The sequence below is a fragment of the Schistocerca piceifrons genome, chromosome X, assembly GCF_021461385.2.
Source record: "Schistocerca piceifrons isolate TAMUIC-IGC-003096 chromosome X, iqSchPice1.1, whole genome shotgun sequence".
Taxonomy (NCBI): domain Eukaryota; kingdom Metazoa; phylum Arthropoda; class Insecta; order Orthoptera; family Acrididae; genus Schistocerca; species Schistocerca piceifrons.
The window spans coordinates 215,702,933-215,729,307 of record NC_060149.1 but is presented as its reverse complement, the minus strand read 5'-3'; the positions used below and the strand labels follow the sequence as shown (position 1 = coordinate 215,729,307).

Sequence of the window (26,375 nt, the reverse complement as noted above, 5' to 3'; positions counted from 1 at the left end):
GCCAACTGATTCGGCTCAAATTTGGCAGGTCGCTTGTGTACAACCTAAGACGAAGGACTCTAAGATAATTTGTGTCAGCACCCTCCCGTTCTTGTGAAACTCATCCCTAAAGGTTATGACAAACAATCGATTAAAAATTGGCGGGATCGATAGATAATTGTAAATAGAGCACTTTTCATCAGTAGGTACGGGGTCCACAAATGCATACTTTTCCAGAAATCGAGGAAAGAAACTTTCACAACTGCCACTTGTTTACCCACATGGTAAACGCTTTTCGGGGAGAGCGCCGACTGCGCAACGGCCAAGGTAACTAGCTGGGAAGCAGAGAACCCGTCGTATTCGAATCTCGAAGAAACTGTAGGATTTTCATTTTTTTTAAATTGTAGTTTTTTTGTATCAGAATTCGTAGGGATAGGGGGCTTAGTAAGGTACGCAACTCAACCCGGAATAATAATTGTAATAAGGTAGGCAAACTAATTTCCTAAACGACGTGAATTATTACAGAATTAAACTTTAAAGCCGCGCGGTCTGGGCGCTGCAGTCATGGACTGTGCGGCTGATCCCGGCGGAGGTTCAAGTCCTCCCAAGGGCATGGGTGTGTGTGTTTGTCCTTAGTATAATTTAGGTTAAGTAGTGTGTAACCTTAGGGACTGATGACCTTAGCAGTTAAGTCCCATAAGATTTCACACATATTTTTCTGAAACTTTTTAGCCTTGCCACATGAAAACAACTCTGAGTAATGGTGCTGCGAATTCCTCACGAGGGACCACAGATAGCCAACCGCGCGAAGCTGGTTTACAGCGATGCACGGGACAGAATGTACGCGGGGAGAGTTATGTTGTCCCGGTCGTCTGTTCATCATATCATAGTTGTGAACCTCGAAGAGTGAGGGTGTTCAGCACGAATCTTATAGAAGTTAATCGGAAAGAGTTGTTTTCCATCTTCAGGCTGCCGCGAACCTCGAGGATACACGTAATGATTTTTCATCGTTAATCCGGCGAATAAATAAAATATGTTTTGTGAAAGAATACAGTGAACTTCCGTAAATAACATATGACTTGTACTGTATGTATAATGCAGTAATTAGCTTTCCTGTTTTTGCCGTAGTAACTAGTTATTGTTTGTTGTGTCATATCTTTCAACTGCATAATCTGAATAATGGAGAATGTACACTCTTCGACCAGTGCTGAAATATATAGCTGGGGGCCTGTCATAGACGACAGCAAGCGGGAAGTTACCGACGCTGTGTTTTGGTTTGTAAAAGTATTGCAAGACAGATGTATTATCAATGCACTACCGGAAGCAGGCAGTCTGTTTCTCGGCGTTCCAGATTGGCTTCCCAGCCAGTTACCTTGACGGCGTTCTCTCCGAAAAGCGTTTTTCATGTGGGTAAATAAGTGGCAGTTGTAAAACTTTCTTTCTTCGGTTTACGGAAAAGTATGCGTTTGCGGACACCATACCTGATGAAAAATGCTCTGTTTACAATTATCTATAGATTCCGCCAATTTTGAATCGTTTGCTCGTCATACCCTTTAGGGGTGAGTTTCACAAGCGACCTGCCAAATTTCAGCCGAATCGGTTGGCCGTGTCTGAGGCCTTTCCCATGTGAGACATTTTGGTGAGTGCTCCTGCTCTGTGGGGCACTGTTGGAACAGCCTGCCCTAGAGAGACATATTTTTAAGAGCTTTTTTAATGGTATAAATTGTAATTTTAAAGATATCAATGGTAATGCCTTAAAACTTCGTGGTGATTATATTTTGTGTGTGTGTGTGTGTGTGTGTGTGTGTGTGTGTGTGTGTGTGTGTGTGTTTTACTGTAAAACATGTCACATGACTCACATATACATTCAAAACTTCAATCTTTTTGTATTTTATTGGGCGTTATTCATAGAATGTCTGACAAATCCACTAACATAAGATCTGTGTGTAAATTTCTAAGGCTTATAGTTGGTATGGACAATGTAACGTTTGAATAAGCATTCTTCTCCAGAAAGACAGAATTGCCCTATTAAAATTACAGCAGGTGAAATAGCGTTTCTAGTGCACAATTTTGCTGAGTCAAAGAACCATACGCCATTCTTGTTTATAGGATGCAATCAATTTTTAAGGGATAAAGTGATTTCATAGTGTGATGAGCATCAGATAATGTAGCATGTCTTAACTTCTGCTCTGAACTGGAATTCAGATAATGTTGAATTTTTGGTGAAAATGTTTAAATTTATGGGAAATATTCCCTGTCTCTAGCAAAACGCCAGGGTCACATGCTGTTTCCCCGCCACCTCCGCACGCACACACCTGCCCAGGGGGCACTGTTGGAACGGCCTGCCCTAGAAAGACGTATACTGCCTCCTATAGCCTGATTGTCAAAATTGCTCTTTTTTCAGCAACATCTTTCACAATTACAACCAAGTTGAAGTCCCACAAAACAAACTACACTGAAACCCCGTTTTTACACTTTTCCAGGGACTAGAAAAAAAGGTGTAAAATGTGGGAAAATAATATAATATGTTGGAAATAATGTTTTACGCAATAAAAGTTACGTACAGTACCCCCTTATATTTTCGCACATAATAAGCATGACAATTCTTGTCAGGGACTTGTTTATTATCTAATAATGCTTTATCATCTAATAAAAACCGCTGATGTAACTGGAACTGGTAACTGTCTGGGAAGTACAAAAGTTTGACTTGATTACATACATGATTTCCGATGTTTCTGGAAAGCCTGCAGCTGTCATTCATCACATAAATACGTTGGAATGAAACACTGCACCAGTTACGTATTTTTTCATGCTTAACATGTTTCGAGAATTTATTCTTGTTGTCAGGTGCAAATGTTTACATAAGTATTTTGTGTGGCGCTTGCATATGTGTTGTTCTGCGTCTTCTGCACTAATCGTCTTTTTGAGATTACCAGGTACTGTGCTGTCTTGGTTATTTGGAAAACCACATACACGCAAACTATCACTCACATTGTTTTTGTAAACCATCGCAAAAAATACTTACATTAATATTTGCATTTGATAACGAGAATAAATTCTTAAAACACGACTTACTAAGCATTTAAAAATGTGTAACTGGTGCTGTGTTTGAACCGAAAACATTTGCCGCAAGTGAGCATGGGTGTAAACTAGCCCTATTTTTATACATATGGTTCGAATAACGCAAAGGAGTTACGACGAGAATAATCTCGAAGCTGTACGTGCGCAGTATAGTTGGCCACCATGTTGAGTAGCGCTTGACAGCGGCAGGAGATATAGGACGAATTCTTCCGACTTCTATCCATTTATCGCCTCAGATCTGCTGAGTAGAGTTACCTGGTGTCAAGAAACGTAACCATGTAAAGTTTGTAAACAATAGTTGACGGCAAGCGTTATTTAACGTAAATTTCGTGAATTAATTTCTCCATAACTCGCGGGAAAATTATAAATGCTAAACGCTAAATCGGGCGCGCATCAACATTGTGAACACGAGAAATTTGGCCCGATCGATAAAAAATGTCTTAAACGTTAATTCTGGGAACAGGGTTGCCAATGTTAGGCTGCGGTGACAGTGACACCGATATCGGTTGATTCCGCCGACGGTCGACATCGTCCCAAGACGGCGGATCTTTTCAAATCAGTACGCCATTACATGCGCGGTCACAATGTAGCAGACATCATCGTCCGAGCGTGCAGATTTCGGACGACAATCTCTGAAATTCAAAACAGTTTGTTTTTCCAATCTTAATGGCCGACACGACACGAAACATGGTTTGTGAGAAACTGATACGTTTGGTCAAAGGAGCAGCTTGTGCCATCCTGAGGCAGAAAAATATAATCATTACATAATTCGGAATCTATGAACTGAAATCGCAGGTTTAATGGAAACCACTAGTAGGGAAAATCTTAATCGGAAATTTTAGGTGCAGATTATAATCTCGAAAAATAATTTGCTCAAGTAACAGGGATAGAGTATCTTATGACTGAAGTTACTGTAGTTGATCTTTTTGTGTTCTGGAAGGGGGACAAAAGCTGTCTGCAAATTATTGTTATGTTTACTGGCGTTTTTATGCCAGTAGGCTGAAAATTCTGTTACATAAAGTAGTTTCCAAATGTGGAGCACATGTGTGTTTCTACTTTACAATGCTTTAAGTGTTCAGGGTATCTTATCCCACAATTTGTGTTTGTCTTTCCCACGTATGCTGAATGATAGTCACGGAAGGTTAACTGCCATACATCTGCACAACTTCAAATAAATTCAACGAAATAGATTTCGAGTGCTTGTAGAGGTGTGATTTGAGCTCTATTAAAAAATTCATTCTCACATTACAGATGCAGTTCTGGCTCAGGTAAAACTAGAAGTGACACTTCGATATTCAAGATCTGGAAGTTACATCTTTCCAGTGATTAGGCCTATACTGCTTGCTGAAAAGTAAATTTCAAAGTTTTTATACGATATGTTGGATGCTATTTACGATGCGCTAAATGCTAATTTTAAAGTAAATATTTCCACTCGTACGCCCCAAATACTACGAAATTTTTAAAATTTTGGAGCTATGCTTCGTGCACGTGCCACAAAAGACACTGTAATAGTCGATATTCTTTATTAAAAGATTCACTGAATCAGAAATAATAGTCTACTGCCCTCAGAAATCTTGTTCGTCCTTTCTCATATCCACTGGGCAATTGTTCAAAGAGCAGTGAGGTTTTCAGTATTAAAATCTGATTATACCAACTGCCTGTATTGCATTAATATTCACCGTTTTTAGAATAAAATGAGCTACTGTGAAACCAAAAGTCTATCTTTTTAATCAATTAAATAATACTTGCTTACTCACACACAAATTTTGTACATTCATCATATAATAGAAACATCCACTTTCACCATGTAAATTCACAATTATCTGCTCATAACCTCATTGACAAAATCTTTATACACAGAAGTCGCCACTGTATCCTAATAATAAACCATATTGTGAACAACGCGTTTTGTCTATATCTTAGTGCGATGTATCATTGAAACTACGTATTTTCGTACTAGATAGATATTTCGTAAAACTTGTCTGGTAATTCAAATAACTGAAGAGTGTGTGTACAGTACTCGACACGTTCTGTTCGAGACAGATCTCTCATTCGTCATATTTTTAATAGCAAACATCGCATTGCAACACTCTTCTCCAATCACAGAAGCGCCGTGGTATCCAAAATAAATTTGAGGTTAAAATCTAACGTACTTCATACACAGAATATATTCTGTAGTAACCTAACCTGCTCGATCCCGTCAGAAACTGGCGAATGAGATCGGACGCACCGTGACAAAGCTGTCGTCCGATGTTATCGGCCGACCTTTCGCGTCGCCGTCTGACGACCGTTATCGGTGCCACTGTGAACGCAGCCTTAACTGGAGCCAAAACTGAACAATTGAAAAATGCATTGTTATTATTGTTATTCACAACACATTACACAATACATACATTATAGCTGCTGCAACGGGAAGCACGCATTTATTTAACACGACATTCACAGTTAATACTGCGGATCCAGTCATTTGTGCGAGTCTTTAGTTTTTTTGCTGTACTTCTTTCCTTACTTCACAGCTTTAAAAAGTTCTTTCCTGTTGTCGGATTTCACAAATTTAGCAAATTCAGAACATTTCAGACGATAGTTAAAATTCACAAATAGTTCGGCTTTCACAATTTCCACTTTGTCCGTTGCTTTCATTGCTCCGGATATTTAGCATCACACTAAAAATCGACTTTACAAACGCATTGGACGTTGGCACTGCTAACGCAAGTTGAACAACTTTCAGCAAATTATGTGCCATTTCATAAAAAATCTTACCCATTTGTTGGAATTGTTTGCGTCTGGTAAGCCCGTAATGAATGGCAAGAAGTCGTTCAATGCACATATTTCAGAAAATAGTTCGTCGCCGTTTACATTTATGTTGAAATAATCTGCAAGTTGCATTATGTTCTCCATTTCAAGGAGCTCTTCAAGATTGAACCGAGAGCTAAGTTCGAAAATCCTGACTGAAGTCAAGCCATTTTTGTAGATAGACCAGAATCGTAGTATGGACTTGCTGAGCTTCTATGAGAAATTTTGCTTGTTCATATTATGAACATTTTTTCAGCTTTTGTATCCCTTGAATCCAAAGAAATTATTTCTTTGTCTATTAATAATTTCTGTACGCAACTTCAGGAATGCAGAATATATTACAGTTATCTGTATATAATCACTTTCCACGCGTTGTATGTTTGTATTAAATAAATGTATAACGTTGTGGACAAAATAAATGTAAATCTCTGGGAGCGTTACTTCATCGTTCACTTCACTGCCATTTTCATGGGCTTAGAAAATAGGATTTCAACAATTGCCAGTTCTGGAGCAATCTGTCTACAGCATAAAAAAAGCCAAAAAGCGTGTTGGAACATGCCGGATTAGTGTGTAGTACTAGGGCTGCAGGGACTCAAGAAAGTTCTTCAGCTCACTTACCTTCTATGCGCTTGAAGAAAACTCATTAAATATCTTAACCACTAACGATTCAACAGTTTAAGACCATATTTCGCAGTATTGTGCAGTACATGCTTGTGACAATGCCCTGTAATAAGATGTAGTGCTTCAAACATATTTTCAATTCCACGAAAGCAGATTGGTTTCTCCCGTAATTGACAGAACAGTTGTCCGCACCATCTACCGTCGTTGCGATCCTGAAAGGCCAGCCTGAATGATGCTCTCTTCAAGCCTCGTTGCTATAGAAGTTGAGGTTTCGTCAGCAACTTCGTAAAAGTCTGTAACAGCTCGTTTCTTGGTCAAAGTACTGAATAGCAATTGGAAATACTCTCATATTTCCTTTATTTGAGGCATCACATGCAATCGAGAATGGAGTTGTACCAACTTTCTTCAGAATTTGTTGCAGAGAATGTGTAGCCAATACATCCTCTACTACTGTAGTTTCAGCTTTAGTCCGACAATAGTGAATTTTTAATGATAGTTTCGAATCTTGAAGAAGGAAAAAAGTGAGATAGGAGTGCATTATTACAGCCTTGTGAAGGTAACTGTGATATTTCACTCCATGAATGTTAATATTAGTTCCGTTGCTGACACCTCCTCTTCCTGACTAGTTCCCGCAGTCAAGAAATACCTTGGAACAGTGGAGTTCAACACATCCTGCGTCTTATCAATATAAGTCTTAGTAATCGCATGATGCTTTACTGCTTTCACTGAGTCGTATTTCACTGTAAAGCTTACATGGCATGTTTTACAATATCCGGTATATTCATCATGTTTCGAAAGCCACCCCAAGAAGTCTGTTTCTTATAGGCATTTGTCATTTAACTGACACTCACGGCACTGTTTTTTTAGCCTGCTGTATTTGAGCTCACCATAATACTGTGTTATATACGTACACGTATCACTCAGGGACTACAGTGCCGTTCTTAAACACTTCAGTTATAAATCAACGCTTACCGTGTGCGGTTCATGTAATACATTCACGACAAAATATTTCGTGACAGCATCAGCCGCGTAATAGGTATACTCGGCGCGTTCATTTGTTCGACAGCGGTATTCCTGTTAAAATTAGTAGGTCTTTATTGCAAGCACCGATAATAAAATGAAAATGCAATACTGTCGCTTAGTTTTTTTACCCGCTATATAATTTAACTGTGCAGAAGAATAAATAGTCGTAAATTGATATTGTAACTCTGCCCTATTGTCCACGTGGAAGTGACATGCAGCTGTCATAAGAAAATAAAGCTATTATTGGTCTGTCTTTCCTAGTTCATGCTTATTCGGGCGGACTTCAAATGACTTGACGACAATGGGCACCACAGTGTAATATAAGGGGCGTTCAAAAAGAAACTAGCCGTGCCTAGTCATTTCAATTTGATTGCTTGGCGAAGGATGGTCAAAGTTTGTGAGTAACGCTGGGCATACACTGTTGTCCCATGTTGCAGGAAGTGAATCAGGAGGAGGCCATCTCGTTCAAAGCAGAACGTCAGCATAACCTTTTCTGCACACATGTGAATGGCCTCGGCCTTTTTTTTTTTGTGGTGGTGGCCCTGGATGCTTCGACTGGAGACTTTGTCGTTTTGATTCTGGTGCGAAGTGATGACACCATGACTCTTCTGCAGCCACCACTCGTGCCAGGAACGCATTCCTTTCCCAAGCATAGCACTGCAGATGAGCAAGACAGTGGGCCATTTGACATGCTTCCAGGTGTGGTTGAAGACTGTGCTGCACTCATTGGGCACACACTTTGCGCATGTGCAGTCTTTCCTTCATGATGGTGTAACATTTCTGATGCTCAATCCGACCATGACTGCCATGGCTTTCACTGTCACTCAGCGGTCCTGGGTAATGAATGTGTCCAACAGCTGGATGATGTCATTGGTAATATAGTGTGGTGCTCCAGACCGTGCATCATCAGCTATCCTTGCCTGAAGCGCTTGTACCATGCTGTGACCCTTGCAAGGGACATGCAATGTTTGCTGTACACTTGTGACATTCATTGATGAATGTCCGTTCCTCCTACTCCTTCCACTGTTAGAAAATGAACACCACCTCTATGCCGATCTGTGTCACTGTTTGCAATCCGACTGGCAGCACTGGACGATTGATGCATGTTGCTGCTAGCTCTGTATAGTCATGTGATGTGCACTCGTGCTCTCTAGCGACGGGCTTTAAACTTCCACGCTCTGGTTGGAACCACACCTCATTACACATGCCATGATATTACCCTCCTGCCACTGGTTTGTGCATTCCAGACTCCGGCTCGTTTCTTTTTGAACGCCCCTTATAAAAATGCAAAGCCTCTTTGACACGGCTTGTCAAACAAATGAATGCACTAACTTACATTGGGAATTCATTGCAACAAGTCCACAATTCCACAAACTTGTGACACACTCTGATATAAAATATTGAAACCAAAGAATAATCAAATTGAAAAGTTTAACTGACTCAATTTTCATTTTTTGGCTTCTGTAAAAAGTTTTTAAAAAATGAAGTTAGTAAATATGAATTTAGCCTAATTTAAGGGGGCCCAAAAACTGGACTTTTGATGTTCAGTCAGAACATTCGACGAGACACCACAGGTTTTATTAAAAAACCAGACTGTCTGGTCTAAAACCGGACAGTTGGCAACCCTGTCCAGGGACATAAAAGTGTGGTTATACTAGTTTTGTGAAATTACATTACATGACATACATCTGCTTCCTGTTCTGTTATCCTAAATTTCCATGTCCCAGATCAGAACCCTTGCCTGTCAACATGTACAGTGCCACCTTAAAAAGACCTCTAAATCCGTACCTTGGAATACCACCACCCACCAAACTCTCAAACCATTAAAACTGGTGTGCTAAACCTGCCAAAACCCCAGAGATTGTTCCCTCCACCCAATAGAACCCGTAACACAAACGGATCTGTAATATATAGTCAACCCTTCTTCAAAAAACCCCAGTTTCAACACTGAAACCGAGTGAGGTGGCGCAGTGGTTAGACACTGGACTCGCATTCAGGAGGACGATGGTTCAATCCCATGTCCGGCCATCCTGATTTAGGTTTTCCATGATTTCCCTAAATTGCTCCCGGCAAATGCCGGGATGGTTCCTTTGAAAGGGCACGGCCGACGTCCGTCCCCATCCCTCCCTAATCTGACCTTGCTGTTTGGTCTCACAGCCCAACCCAGCCTCATCACTGAATACTGTCTCTTAGCTTTTACCTCTATTTAAATGTGAAACTCTCCTACCCCTACTTAACCATTCCTTGGTAACCTTCCAGGAATTCTCATTCGCACCACTTCTTGGACACCCAGTTTCTACATTCTTCCTAAAATCTGTAAGTCCAACCTCTTTGGGAATCTATTCTGCCTAGTTAATATCCACAATTGAAAGTATCACTACAATTGTTAACAACCACCTTCATTTTGTTACTGAAAACCTACCTTCCTATATAAAATGCACTAACACTCTCTCTACTTGTTATCCACAGGTTCTGTTTCTTTACCACCACATGGTTTGCTTTACATTGTCAGTGCCTCCTACCTCTATAGCAATATCTACAAGGCCCATGGTCTTTCTGAACATGAACTCTCTCAACACTTGGCTGACTTCAAACCCAGAATGTCTTTTTTGGTAACCATGACCACTCGCAATTACTACTACTTTGAAAAACACCTAAAAAATATAAATAAAATAAAACAAAAATAAATTTTAAAAAAATTGACGCCTTGCTGTTTGCTCTTGAATGGCGTTTCTGTGTACAAACCTGCTCATGACATATCTTGAGGCATGCTTTCAAGTCATCCAGTCCTTGGTTTGTTGAATAAATTCTGTGGGGGATGACTCCACGTCACTGACTTTTTCATAAGTACCTCTGTTCACATCAGACCTACCAATCACCAGCAATGCCCCCACTTTGATTGCTGCTACCCATTGCAAACCACAAAGTCTTTTCCATACAGCCTGTCCCTCTGAGGGCACTGCATTGTAGTGACAAACAGGGTAAGGGTAGCTTCTATGCTAAATGTCTTGCCAAAGCCTTTACAGACCAAAACAACCATCAAATATCATGTACCATATTCCACACACACTCAACATTTGTTCCACTCTTTCTATGAAGGAGTTCCCCCTGGGATGGGGAGCCTTCCCTTCCCATTCCTTCTCTTCCTTAAGGAAAACTGTATTTAGTAACTCTGCTTTAGTGGCGCCGTCATTGGTAACATTTCCATCGCTATCGCGCAGTGACGGTATTGACTGTTTTTTGCCACTGATGTACTTTACGTATGACCAGAATCTCCTTGGATTTTCTACCATATTTTGAGACAATGTTTCATTGTGGAAGCTATTAAAAGCATCTGACATTGACATCCGCACTTAATTTCGAGCTTCCGTGATACTTAGCCAGTCTTGGGGATTTTGCGGTCCTCTGCATTTGGCATGCTTTTTTCGTTGCTTCTGCAACAGTGTTCTGACGTGTTTTGTGTCCCATGGTGGATCAGTCCCGTCTCTTATTAACTTATGCGGTATGAATCTATCTATTGCTGTCGATACTGTATCTTTGAATTTGAGCCATATCTGGTCTACACTTAAATAATTAGCTTGGAAGGAATGGAGACACTCTCTTAGGAAGGCATCAAGCAGAATTTTTATCTGCTGTTTTAAATAGACATATTTTGTGTTTATTTTTAGTGGTTTTGGTTGATATGGTTTTGAGCCTCACTACAATGACCTTGTGTTCCCTAAGTTTGTATGTATAGCCTAAGTTGGTATGTATAGCCACTTGCAAACTGCAGCTAAGGTTCACAGTAGAAAATAATGTGGTCACCTTTAACTGCTGCTTCACAACTTATAACCTATTTTCCTCCACCCCACCATGCCCCATTCCATCCTCATGTTCCCATAGCAATCTCACAGTCCCTCAGTCACTTCCCTATTTAGCCCTGACTTTCACACTGTAACTTTCCTTCATCTCTTTCTGTTGCACTGAACCCTTCCTCTTACTTCTGTACTCTTTTTCTTAATGTTTCTTCCAGTGGCCCCCTACAGCGTATCCTGCTTCACTGTATGTGGGTATGTGCCAGACACTTCCCCTGCAAGCAACTAAATGTTTCGCAGTGAAGCAATCTTTGCTAACCACCTCCCATTCTATTCCTCTCTCTTGCCACCTTACAACCCCTTCCTATTCTCCACCACTTATCTCAGTCAAAATCATGATGTTCCCCAGTTTGGATTCAGTGCTTGTGTTAGCTCTGTAAAGTGACCATATCCAAAATCTAAGCAGTGTTACATCCTTCGACATGCCTGACCTGCCTCTTTTATTTTGGTCATATTAACAGTAGATGGTTTCATCCCAGTGGCACACAAGCATACTTATTCTTCTCCCTCCTCCTAACCCCCCTTCCCCCACAGTCACCAGACTAATCTTATTTGATTTTTTCCCTTTAGGGCAACATGAAGAACATAATCGGCAAAATTTTGATAGTCAGTGGCGGGAAATCTCGCACAGTTTCTTGGTGTGGTAGACATGATAAAATGGAAACCAGTGCAACAAAGAAAGTGTAACAGCTTCATGGTTCACATCAAATGACATTGGATAGATGTCCTTTCCAATAGGAAAAATGTGAAAACATTTGTAGCTGGATGTTTAATTTGCTCTGGTTTACCGTTTAACTCAGCAGGAGCTGGAGACATAAACATTTCATTTTGTGTTGTGTTGCTTCTAACAAGGAAATGATATATTGCTGGACATTAAATCATTGGCACATCAACACCAATGGTTTATGATAGTAATTTAAAATTTTCAACTAGTGTAAACTCCAGGTACAACTAATTAATCATTCAAATGCAGTTTTATTACAGCTGGATTTCTTTCCTCCATTTAGTTCATTATCATTGCTACAGTCATCTATGCCAACAACACAAGTATCATTTTGCTGATTTCAGCAGTTTATAGAATTAATTTTGAGTTGATAGTGTATGATTAATTAAAAGTTACTACCCTAGTCTCTTAAAAAAAATTCTTGTTTTTACCAGGAGAAAGTAGTCATAAACACTAGTCACAGGATGAGGTACAACATGACCTCCGCTTCTCCATGGAAACTGACTGTCATTCTAGAGGACAAGAGCCAGTCGTCAGTCAGAATAACGGAAGTGAAAAAGTGCTCAGTGCTGGGCATCTTATGATTAAATGCAGCTGAGACAAGTGAAATCACATCTTTCACTTGTAGAGTTCCTGCTTTTGGTGAACTGAAAACTGCTATGCGTGTGCAGTCTATCAATGCACTTCAAATTCAAGGTCATTCACTTTGCATTACCATTACTAAATGGGATGGTTTTATCCTCATGCATGCTTTATTATCGCACCTAGAAATTCCGTGCATTCTTTAACAGGGATGAGCCTGCTTTTATTAGAAGATTTTGGTTGCTCATATGGTGAAGGAATTGGCTTGCATACCTATTTTTAAGCATCTACATACTAACTGAAGTAAATGGGATTGGGTAAACAACTTATGTAAAGGGAAGAGAGATCATTAGATCATTGAGGTGTACCACAGTTAGTGTGTGTGTGTGTGTGTGTGTGTGTGTGTGTGTGTGTGTGTGTGTGTGTGTGTGTCAGACAAATGATAATGAAAGCACTCGTATTACAACTGTCCTCATGTGTAACTACGGCTAGCTTTCTAAATAGGCATAACAAAGACTAAACCACATGTGTGAGTGCACACAGACAGTGTTTGCCTATTCTGATAACTCACAGTGCCTCATGAAAGAGTACAGACTGTGACACAGCTGCCATAACCTCATTACTTGCTTCATGCTACAAACGACGTGTATATTTGAAACTCCCTGGCGGATTAAAACTGTGTTGTGGACTGGGACTTCTGTCTTTTGTCTAACTGTCTGCATTATATGAGCCCAAATCGTGATCCACCCTCACAGCTTTATTTCTGCCAGAACCTCATGTGCTGTCTTCAAAAGAAACACAGCATTAAGAAAAGGATAGATAGCTACTCACCATATAGTGGAAATGTTGAGTCATAGACAGATACAACAAAAAGACTGCTAAATAGGTAAGCTTTTGGCCAAAAGCATTCTTCTAAATTAGACAACACACACACACACACACACACACACACACACACACACACACACACTTGTGTGAATGCAACTCTCACACACATGACCACTGTCTCTGGCTGCCAAGGCCAAACCGGGGTTTGTTTTCCAGCACAACAGTTACTCATTAGTAACATACTATATATGCTTGTAGTTTTCACCCCATATAAATCTCTTATAATTATATTTGATAACTCTTGCAGAAGAAAATAATACTCTGAATTATTTATTCATTTTGCTTTAACACTCCAACTGCATATTACTGAGTTCTAGAACATCCACCAGATTTTATTTGTGCTTTCCCAAAAATATTGTAGACCTTCACTCAGTTTGGAGGCTGCTTCCTGGCTATCCCACAACTTATTTCAAAATAATAATAATAATATAACAGGCATTTTGTTTCAAATGTAGTACTGAACTTTTTAACTGTAATGATTGCAAGGAGTTGGTAGGTGGTCAAGTTGATGATGATTATTGTGGGTACTGTGAACTTGTGCCTCACTCTGCCAGCTCCTGGGGCTACAACTAATGTGTCTCTTTGGCCTGCTCCCTTTCGTGCTTGATCTTTTAAACTCCTCTAAAATATAAATCTTTACATTATATGTGTAACAGAAAAATGTATATACCATAGTGTTGGACATAGAAAGGAGGACAAAACACCTGTAAGAAAACCATATCGTATTATATTTGCCTTAGGTATTTTACAGTGAGAATTTTGTGAATTTATATAAAACATACAGGTAGCAAAAATAAATATCTTCTGTGTGTTAAGAAGCAATTTTTGTAGCAACTCCTAGACACACACAAACTGCTTCTGCTTTACATTCCTGTATGACATTGGCTGACGTAATTTAATTCCGTAAACACTGCTAGCTGTGATGTCTGCTAACTGCACTGTTATTGAGTCAGTTCCACCTGCACTTTGGCTCACTACAGCCAACTTCCATGTGAAAAGCTGTTCACTTTTTCCAGTGGCACCTACTGTACCTGAACTGGTTTCATTGCGTGGTGTTTGTAATTATCTATTGTTGATGCACAATACGAAGGAATTAGCAAACATATAAACATAAGTTGACATGGATACACTTACTTAAAAATTAAATTTGCTTTATACATGTATTTAACAACACAATGATAGTCTTTATAGTTTACTAAAGTGCACAATCTCTCTTAACACCACTCACAGCAGTACCCTCCCAACAAGAACCAAGGGTCTTTTTTTTTTCCCCCCCCATGCAAGATCCTGAACTATGGAAATAGACTGTAATGTGATTCTCCCTTGACCAAACAGTATTTTGTGACCTTCTCCATTACTTTTGAAGGAGAACTTGATAGGTGGGTTCATAACTGATAAGGTATTTGTTTTGGAAATAGCCACACTTTGTTTCGTTTTCAACTAGTTTCAGGGTTGCAGGCTCATTCTGAAACAATTAGTCATTCCATTGGCCAAACTAAAATTGCACTTCCTGTGAAATGGCTGTGACCAGTGGTGATGCCATATCCCAGCCTGGTGGCATGAATAATTGCTTAAGAATGAGGTTATTGCCCTGAAACTAGTAGCAAGGAATGAAAGGTAAATAGATAAAACAAACGGAAACAAAGTATAGCTGTGCAATGGTTTTTTTTTTTAAACCAGCTTGATCAGCTATTGGCCTGCCAATAAATGATCACATAATACATCACTGTTCATGTTTCATGTAACATTCTAATCTAAAGTTAATGGTTTTACCATGGGGTATTTCCTTTCTCCACTAGAGATATCATGGGCTTGCTCCTTCGTCCAAGATATTCTGTGAAACAGCCATATATACGTGTAGACTATGGTTACGCAACTGCAACTCTTAGTTTGCAGGCTTATATCGTGGGGTAGGTACTCTGTATGGGAGGCATGCACATGTGTGTGCCACTTTTGAGTTGCAATGCGAGTACTGTGAAGTGGAATGCTTAATTTCCCAACCTGAATATTCTGAAGCATGTTTGGGATGCTCACACTAAGTGTGTTGTTGCTCACAATCTTTCCTAGATCCATGCCATGTTGAGGGCAGTTTTGTGAGAGGAATGCCGTCCACTTGCTATGAATCTCTGACACCAACAATAACAGCATCCTCCCCTGTTGTGACCTCATTTATGAACTAACAAACTGACATATCCATTCTGAATATTTCAAATGTATTCTACATCTGACCATAAATTCATTGCCTTGGATTGGTTTGTAATATTTTATTTATGTTATGACACATATTCCGCACTATGATTTGTCACAGTCAACACATTACTTTTTGAATTGCTGCTATTTTTGTGAATTGTTGTTGGTTTATGGATACTGACATACATAAACTTTTTTCCTCTTGCACAAGTGCTGCAGATCTACATTAAAGTAGCCATTAATAACTACTGGTTACATAACTAATGAGCAGTTTCTAGTGAAATGTCTGTCTGTGTGTAGAACTGTAGAAGCAGTTTACTGGATTCAGTAGGAAGCAGTTGGTGATCTGTGGTTTTTTTGTGTGTGTGTGTGTGTGTGTGTGTGTGTGTGTGTTTGTGTGTGTGTGTGTGTGTTATTCTAATGGCAGTAACTAAATTCCCAGTCTGGATTATGAACAGTATTTCTTTACTGCATTCATGGTAATATGTCGTACCACCTCTGTTTGTTCCTGGAATCTAGTAATTTGCTCCACCAGCTGTAGTTTCTGTTTATTGTGAGATACAGCTGTTAATTGTCATGAAATGTCTCGTTTGCCTTTCAGGAGTGTGGGAAGTATGCATACTACCAAAGTAATTTTTCCACAAAATTAATATTTCTTTTTGTGGACTGCGGGAAGCATACTTACTTCTAACTTAATTGTTTTACTATGCTCATGAGAGCATGTCTTACCACCTCTGTATGTGCCTAATATCTTATGGTAATACACTGTACAAGATGGATAAAAACTCCAACAACAGTCAGTTTCTTTTTGTCATGAAATCACTTGGGAAGTTCGAAAACATTGCTTTGTTTCTACAATATACGGGTTGAGTCACTAGCTATTGCCACCTAGAATAACTCCGAAAATATGATAGTAGCTGAAAAGTTTGTGGGACAAATGTTGCATGGGACACCTGGGGCCATAATATGACGTTGATTTTTTGTAGCTATATGGGGTCGCATCAGAAATATGAAGGTCAACTTTGTTTTTTTAAATGGGATGCTATAGTTTGGTACTTATTTTCTGATAGCGGCTATCGAGGTAAATCCAGGGATGTGTAACAGTAAGGTCTTTGAAGGTCAACAAAGGTCAAAAAGGTGGCATGAACATCTATTTGCAGAAGGTGTTCAAAGTGATGACCATTGGTACCAATGCAGTGCTGCAATCTTCTTATCATGGATTGAGTGGTATTCCTTATCACTTTGGCAGTTATTGAAGCACATGCTCTGACAATTCTCTCGTATATCGTGCAAATAGTAAATATTCGCCAAATACGACGTATCCATCTACCGTGCCATTGACATGTAAACACCATTTGACAGTTTGACAATAGAACACTAATAGGAATGGTAAGACTAGTATCGTCAAATCAAGCAAATATGAATGATGTATTCCTTTGAAGAACAAGTCGATATGCTTCTCATTTATGGAGAATGCCAACGAAATTCAGAGGTAGAGACTTATATACTGAAAGATATCCTCAACATACTCATCCTACACGTCGTACATTTAACTATGTGTGTAATAAATTGAGAACAACTGGATCTTTAACACACCGGAAACATATCAAGCAAAGGAAAGTTACTAATGAGGAAACGGAAAGTGGTACTCATGCCACTGTGGTTAGAGATCCTTGTGTTAGTTCACGTCAAATCGCAAGGGAATCTGGCATGAGCCAGAGTAGTTTTGTTCGTGTTCTGCATCGCCACAAGTATCATCCTTATCGTATCAGTCTCCACCAAGAATTAACTGGTACGAATTGTATGTGTCGCATTGAATTCTGCCAATGGGCTCAACTTCAGATTCAGAGGAATGACACATTATTAATTTGATTTTATTTACTGGTGAGGCTACATTCACGAACCATGAAAATGTTAATTTGCGTAACATGCATTATTGGGTAACTGAAAATCCATGTTGGCTGCGGCAAGTTGTACATCAAAAAGTGTGGTCACTAAATATATGGTGTGGGATTCTGGAGGACAGGATTATAGGTCCCTATTTCATTGAAGGAAATCTTAATGGTAGGAAGTACACCACATTCCTGCAAGAAACATTGGAAGAAATACCTGTAGGAACAAGGAACAGAATGTGGTATCAACATGATGTTTGTCCAGCACATTTTTCGCTGATGGGTAGAAATGAATTGCAGAGACCATTCCCAAATCATTGGATTGGATGCGGAGGAGATGTGTCAGGGCCACCTCATTTGCCAGACTTGATGCCTCTGGATTTTTTCTTGTGGGGGGATTCCTAAAAGACATTGTTTATAAAGACATTCCAACTACACCTGAAGATATGAGAGAGAGAATTATCAGAGCATGTTCTTTGACAAGTGCCGATGTGGTAAGGAATACCACTCAATCCATGATAAGAAGATTGCAGAACTGCATTGATACCATTGGTCATCACTTCGAACACCTTCTGTAAATGGACGTTCATGCTACCTTTGTGACCTACGTTGATCTTCAAAGACCTTACTGTTACACATCATTGGATTCATCTCGATAGCTGCTATCAGAAAATAAGTACCAAATTATAGCATCCCATTTAAAAAAACAAAGTTGACCTTCATGTCTCTGACATGACCCCACGTAGCAACAAAAAACCAACGTCATATTATGACCCCCATTGTCCCATGCAGCTTTTGTCCAACAAAGTTTTCAATTCATTTCATGCTTTTGGAATTATTCTTGGTGGCAATAGTTAGTGACTGACCCTGAATACTACTGTGACTTGCTGCATATTGATACACTTATTGTAATGAACAGAAACTGCATAATTTTTGTATATGGTGCATAGTGAGTTGGCTTCTTATATAATGGCAACCCATAAAAACTCACAAAAGGGCAGTGGGAAGAATGCTTACCATTCTAAATCTCAGTAGTAAAATTATCAAAAATTAAATAGTCAGTTGATGACAATTCTAGTATGGTTAACAAAAAAACACTGGGGGCTACTGCTTTAATTTTATTTATATTGCAGTTTCACTTTTTTGTGATAATGTTATGTGAGAAATCTGTTGCCTTGATTGTGTAGCTGGGAAGGGAATAATGTTTAGTTGATAATGAAGGACTTCGAAGAAACTGCAGTTTACCTTATTACACATTGCTCGTTTTGTGTGTATGTGGCAAATCACACTACTTGAAACTTAGAGCAGTTTGCAAGTGCAAGCTGTCAGTATTCTTGTACATGTCAGGACAAATTTTAATGATATTATTAAGTAAAGACAGAAATTGTTTAATAAGTGACAAGGTGTTTCCACAGGGCAGTAAAATTAGCAATATTTGTGAAAAACAGCAATATTATTATAGTATGACATCTCAGAACATATTAGTATATATCCACCTCATTTAAATATGTGATTCTCAATTTTATTTAGTTCTTAACTTGAATGTTTCTTTATTCTTCAATTGTAATTCCAGGGATTTGCTGTTGAAGTTGTCCCACCCTACATGGTTGCATCAAAGGAAGCTGTTGCCAAAAACGAGAAGTCAAAGTGGATGAAACACTCAAATCTGCCTGCAGTCACTACATCATGGCATAAATTTATGATTAAAAGGGTATTGCAGGATTTTCAGTCAAAAGTTTTAGAAGTGAGCAGATCACAGCTGCACGAAGAAATTTATGCCTGTATACCACCAGCAACATATGAATTTCCAGATGGGTACTGTCAGGTATGTGCAACACTGACTTTGAAAATGTCAGAGTAAGTTATCTTCTTTTAATACGCATTTTTCGAGAAAGATATTATTGCACATGTCCTCTGAATTTCATTCCCCGTATAATGATAAACAAGAGTATTAAGTCAACAACTAGTTTGACTAACAGATGTCTTAACTGAGTGTTATTTACTTTCAACTAACAGAAACCACTTTTATTGTAACATGCTAAAAGTAATTTGATTACAATGCCCGAATGAATATTTGTTTTTCTAATTAACAGACACAAATATAGATTCTTGCCAATAAGTCAACTGTACTTATTGTTGTGAAATACTGCTATAACCCTTGTTTTTTTATCATTATCTCTTAAACTGCTGGTATGAAAGCCTGGTATGTTCTCCATCATTTAGATTTGCGGCTAAGCAATTCAGAAGGGAAAAAAAAGGAACACAGATACATTTTTGTGAAAAGATGCACACATTTCACATTACTTCTTTTTGCATGTTTCCTGAACAACATAAATTTTTACCATTTTTGACAAATTCATTGCAAGAGACTCCACAATTGTGTAGATATTTATAATTTTTCATTTGTTTGTGTGGTTTTAAATGAAATGACCAGTTTTGATAAAAATCATAATCAACAAGTGCCTAAGGTACAACCGGCTTTAGGATGTGTTTATGCTGTCACCTTTCTCTTTGCTGGTATGGCTCAGCATTGATGAAAAAAAAAAAAAAAAAAAACACTGAGTCTTACCAGCCAGTTTAACCTGCATTGTCATTGCTCTCCATGCTGCTCACTACAATTCTTGCCATTTGTAACAAGGCTTCCAACAAGCAGCGAGGTGAGTGTGCCAGAAGCAAGCAGCGAGATGCTAGCAGTTCGGTTGCAGCATAAACATACCCTTAGTTGTCTGCTGAATGATGACTGGAACAGGAATACGAATGAATGAATCATCTATAAAAGGTTGAGATGCAACCCTCGTTACTTATCTCACCATCAACCACATTCACTGGTACTAATTATAATCCATGATCAATCAACATCCAAATTCTTACAGACTGGATGCAGTGCAGTCCAAGATCTGTACATCCCCCTCAAAAGCCTCTCAGAGGTCATAAGTAGGACTGAGTTCAGATGATATCTTGGGGTCAGACAAGTACTCCCATTTCTGTGGAATGTTCATCAATATCTGCACTGTTAAGATGTAATTGGTTGGTGCACTGTTTGAATGTACTGGTCTCCATCATGGTACTGAAGGTAGACAAGCAGGTGCACATAATATGCCAACATGTATTATTCACTTTTGGGAGATGATGCAGTTGTACCAGATATTCCATTTCATTCTATGTAAACATTCAGATGCACTATCCTAGAATGTAGCATCGGGTCAAGGGGGATCCACTGGCCCATGTATTTTTGGTTACATTCATCTGCATTTGATGTATACCAACATGTATCATGGCTTATTAGGAGAGACATGAAAAAAATGTTTTATGTTATGACCAGTTTCATATTACTTTTTGGCAATTTTGATGTTAGTTTGTGACTGCTTGTTTTTCAAGTAACCTGTGTTCTTTATATTTGTCTGTTTCTCAGTATTACGTTGAAAATGAAAATATACATACCAATTACATTATATTTATTGACATAACATATATTTACATTATTAAAAAAGAAATGTCTATGTTACACCTATTATATCTTATTAAAGAAAAAAAGTAACTGCACACTGTTGAAAGTTTTTTTAAAAGAAACCATTGTCATAACTTTGAAGTTGTCTTCTTTGACATTATTCCATCAATCCATCAACACTTCACTATACTGGAAACCAGCTGCTCGAAATTTGTATTTGAACATTTCAGCACAATGACAGACATTTGACTAGGTACAGATTTGCGTCTGGCATGGGAAGTTGCTTTTCCAATAAATTCTGAAGGGGTTGGTGTCCTTTCAAAATACCTGCATTGCTGAAACCTGCCATTCCAGGCATATGTAGCACTCTTTGCCATGTCAGCATTAATATAGTTCACCATCATCATCCTAATGTTGAACAAGAACCTGGGACTGTGAACATAGACTTGAATGGATCTGTGGCCATAACACTTGTCAACTTAGTTTGAAGGTGCAACCCAGTGCACTTCAGAGTTTCCTTAACCTCCATGTGCGGTGGAACACTACGACACTACGAATGTGGTGTGTGGACATACAAGGTGAGAATGTAGGTCTCGCAGGAGGCATGTGCGAGATAGTCCCTGCAGTAGCGCTATCCTCTGTGCCCTCGGTGGCTCAGATGAATAGAGCGTCTACCATGTAAGCAGGAGATCCCGGGTTTGAGTCCCGGTCGGGGCACACATTTTCACCTGTCCCCATTGATATATATCAATGCCTTATTAATATAATTGTAATTCCATGTGAAGTATTTATCTGTTCATGTCTTGGATGGTTTCATCACAAAAAACTTTTTCCATGATTATGAAGCCACCTTCAAACTCTCTAACTTGGAACAGAGGTAACAGTTTTATCCACTGATACCCCTTTTTCTGATACTTCTGCACAACAAATCATATAAAAAATGACGTTTTCCAAAGATCTTTAATCCAGTGCATCAGTTACACTGCATATTTTTGTTGTACACAAGTATAAATACAAAACCATGAAGTACAACATTTTTATCTTCACAAGCACATAGAGAAACATGGCATCAACTTGGTATTCTGTGCTGTGATTGGTTGCTAGATGCGCAACACATAAGGAAACAGTTCACAAATGTCATAAAAACTACTGATTTCACATAATTTTTCCCTTTATAGTTTCCATGAAATTTGCACATCTTTCCTCATCAGTGCCGAAACACTGTCCCCAGGTGCTGGGTGCTCATGAGAAATATTCCTGCTTCACTGTGACATGCAGTTTGTAAGGGTCCTATATCATTATGTGTGAAGATATTTGTCATTATGTGTAACATTCAATTATAAATTTATCAATCTTCTTTATTGCAAAGTGTATATTGCAGCTATGTTGGGTTTTACTGGGGTTGAATTCCAAAGTAATCACTGCCCACTGACAGTGCTTTGAATGATGTACGATTGTTGTTCCTGGGTGAGAGCACTTAGCGTGGCAGTCTAGTGGAGGGAGTAGAGTCTGAAATCCACAGTTGAGTCAAGTGGAACTCAGACAATGCGCTTTCTGGCATTGTTCAGATGAAATTGGTAATTTGTTTTTGATATAATAATCTACACCATAATTGGTTGGTTTAGCCCTTTGCGGCACATTGATTTCAGTCTGAAACCATTTTTTTACTTCATTTGCATATCTGGCCCACTGGTTTTACCTTGACGCCAGCACTGCACAGTGATATGCAAATTAGATGTTGTTATATACATAATTTGTGATGTTTCTGCAACAGACTTTTGGAATATTGGGTAATGATTCGTTCTTATACTTCATTTACAGAATTTTGTAAGATGTTTTTATTAATAATTATAATAAGCAGTTTCATTTCTTCCAAAAGTACAGGTGGTTTCATTCTCAAATGACCTTCATAAGTAAATCAAAGGGTAGATTTTTTTATTCCTTATAGATTGTCAGTATGGATAGTAGACTGCCGTCAAGAAGCAACCAGTGATTTAGTGCTTGTGACCTCGGCACTGATATGCTAATGGACATACTACCAGAAATTCCAAGTGATCCAGAGTCGACTGCTTCATACATTGAAAGTGAATCAGATGAAATTGATCAACAACCACAACTTACTGTACCCGATGCGAACATAGTTCAACGTGCAGGCAATGTGGGTGAAAGTGTTTCTGTTGAGAGTGACTCTGTTCGCATTAGTGACTTCAACAATGACAATAGCGTGTGTGATGATACTGTAGAACTAATAAAGCATGTAGAGTGGGTGTAAGACACACTTGGAAAAGAAACTGTCAAGTTTTCACATAAATATGGTTCAAATATTCTTTCTGGCAAAACAAGCTGCATTGAAAAATTTGGCTGCTTATTTCATAATGATTTACTAGAGCATCTTGTGTTTCAAACAAATTTATATGCGACTCAGAAACTTGGAGGTTCCACTACTTTCAAACCAACTGATGCTGAGGAAATGAAGAAATTTATTGCCATCAATTTATTAATGGGGATCAAAAAATGTCCTCCATCGAGGGATTATTGGTCTTCTGACCCAGCTCTCCGTGATTTGTACATTACAGCTCTCATGCCTCTGAATAGATTTTTATGGTTGCTAGGTCAATACATGTGAATGATGATAATCAGCAGCCAAAAAAGGGAGAAACTGTTCTAGATACACCCACTGCTGAACTATATAAGCAAGACCTACTCTGAAAATTATTTGCCAACAGAACACCTTGCTGTAGATGAATCTATGATTTGATTCAAAGGTAGGTCAAGCCTAAAGCAGTATATGCCACAGAAACCTATAAAATGTGGATACAAAGTTTGGGTACTGGCAAATGGAACTGGCTGCATTTCCAAATGTCAGATCTATACTGGGAAACTTGGGCAGGAGACAGAAAAGTGCTTAGGTTCCCGAGTTGTAAAACATCTTAGCTCAGAACTTGCAGGAAAATATCACAAGTTGTATTTTGCTAATTATTTTACTTCTGTGCCCCTCATGCTTGATCTGAGGAAACAAGGAATATATGCCTGTGGAACAGTGAGAAAAGGGAGAGTTGGGTTCTCAAAAGACTTTGAAAATGAAAAGCACATGTTCCGGTGAGAATTCAAGTTTCAATGCAGCAGCCAAGGCATCACAGCAATGGTTAAGAAAGATCACAAACCAATTACAGTTTCTTTTAAATTTTCACGATATTGAAAATGTAAGCACGGCATCTCAAATGTAAAGGTGGTACTCATGTAGAAATTTCATGCTCAGATGTTGTAAAGGATTACAATGCCTATAAGGAGCTTGTGGACAAATCTGACGTGTTAAAATCAGTCTATAAAATTGATAGAAAGAGCAAAAAATGGTGGCACAGAATTTTGTAGCACTTTCTTGGTGTCACTATTGTAAATTCCTACGTCATTTATAACAAACATTGGAATAAAGAGAAAATCTCCTTGAAGCAGTTCAGACACTCTGTAATAGGTGGTCTAGTTGGAGCATCTTCATCATCTCCTAACTGCAAGAGGTCCCAGATCAAGCAGAATGGTTTCGAGCCATTCGTTACACCAGAAAAGTGCTATGGGAATGTGTCCCATATGCCAGAAAGAGGACTGTCCCAGCGATGTGCACACTGTAGTACTGCTAAAGTACCACATCGCACAAGATCAGTGTGTAAAACATGCAATTTGGTTTGTATATAATGAAAATAAAAAAAACTGTTTCACTGAATTTCACAAAAAAATGTAGCCATTAAAATCATCTGAATGTCCCAGTGGTTTCACTTTGAAACCACCCAAAATATTTTGTTATGGAATTCAAGTGTTATTGTTTTTTTAACATATTATTGCTTTCTGTGACAATAAAGATAGATTTTGAAAGAAATTATTATATTTTTCTTCCTATGTTTATTCTTGGTCCACAAAGGGTTAGAGTTTCAGTGTTAACTGATCAACATTATTGGTGGCATGGGGATATTGCTAAGCTGTGCATATTTAAGTATTTGAAACAAGTAATGGTTTAAGTAATAAATCATACTGATGGTGATCCACTAACAGTAAATGTTATGAATCGAATTCTTCATTATCCACTTTGTCAAACTACCGGGAATTGAAATAGATGCCATTAAATTCATGGAGTGGAGAGAGGCAGAATCGTCGTAATGTGAGACACCCAACTATCATGTTATAAACTGAGTTGTTGCCATCTGTACTCCGCAGTGTGGAGATAAATCTAGCTAATGCTGCTACTCTCGTGTTATTTTTTAAGTTTTAAATTAGAAAGCAATGTGATGGGGGGTAGTGTCTGCATCTGCTGTTAAAGTCTGAGTTAGCCAACAGTGGAATTTATCTTTGCATTTTGTTGGCTACATTATTTGACAATTTATGTTGATTTTTTTAAACCTGTAGTAGACCATTGATATGAAAATACTTGAGCCTGCATGATTGGAGACATGGATCGCAACCTGCATCGAACTTCAATGATGTGGCCATTAACAGATGCCTTGATATCTGATCTTCGGTCAATTCTCTGTGTGACTATGGCAGATGTGACATTGGTATGACTATTTTCGCTTAGAGTAATCAGTATTATCATTTCTCTGAAGATAACGAAGTCGTCCTTTATAGTCTTGGACTCTTTTCTTTTTATTTATTAAAATAGAACTACAGTAAAGAAGAGAATTGAAGTGCTGGACAAAAGAGCACTCAAGACATTCGCACCGGCTTTGTAGTGGGTCCTAGCAAGCTTAGATTTACTTCTGGAGAAGGCCAAGTGGATACTACAATGCAACAAAATATTAGATCACATTATTAAAGCTTGAAGAAGATAGAATACTTAACTTGAAAACAATCAATATCCACAGGAATGTCTATGTATGTATTTGTTGCTGTTGCTGCATTCTATCGTTTACAATTTGATACAACAGAGAATTATAGTCATCTCAATATACAGTTGACTGTAAACTTCAATATAATTCTGACTCATAATACAACTCGCAATGCAGGATCTGAAGCAAGACAATGCTGTCATCATAGGCAATGATTAGAGAGTGGGTGAGCAGTGCTGCGTTCTGACATAAGTAATCTTCCGGCAGTGGTAACGTATGGAAAATCTTGAGGGTATGTCTATGTTGATGTCTCTCATTCGTTGCTCCATCAAGCTGCGACCGTCCTTACTTGTGGTTCTGTCGTGAGGTGCCAACTTTGACATGGGACCGTGTACTTCGGATGACACCACAAGAATGACATTTACTTTACTTGTTTACAAAAATTTGGCAGTGTGTGTGATCCATAATAATGTAAGGAAATGTAAA

The 26,375-nt window shown here is 38.7% G+C and overlaps 1 protein-coding gene across 1 annotated transcript in view; it reads left to right on the top strand.

Moving 5' to 3' along the window:
* The window catches only part of LOC124723082 (actin-like protein 6A), a 102,094-nt gene that overhangs the window by 37,335 nt on the left and 38,384 nt on the right, over positions 1 to 26,375 (top strand). Inside the window, exon 2 of the mRNA XM_047248259.1 lies at positions 19,201 to 19,452. Coding sequence (XP_047104215.1) covers positions 19,201 to 19,452 — 252 coding nt within the window. The remainder of the gene's footprint in view (positions 1 to 19,200; positions 19,453 to 26,375) is intronic.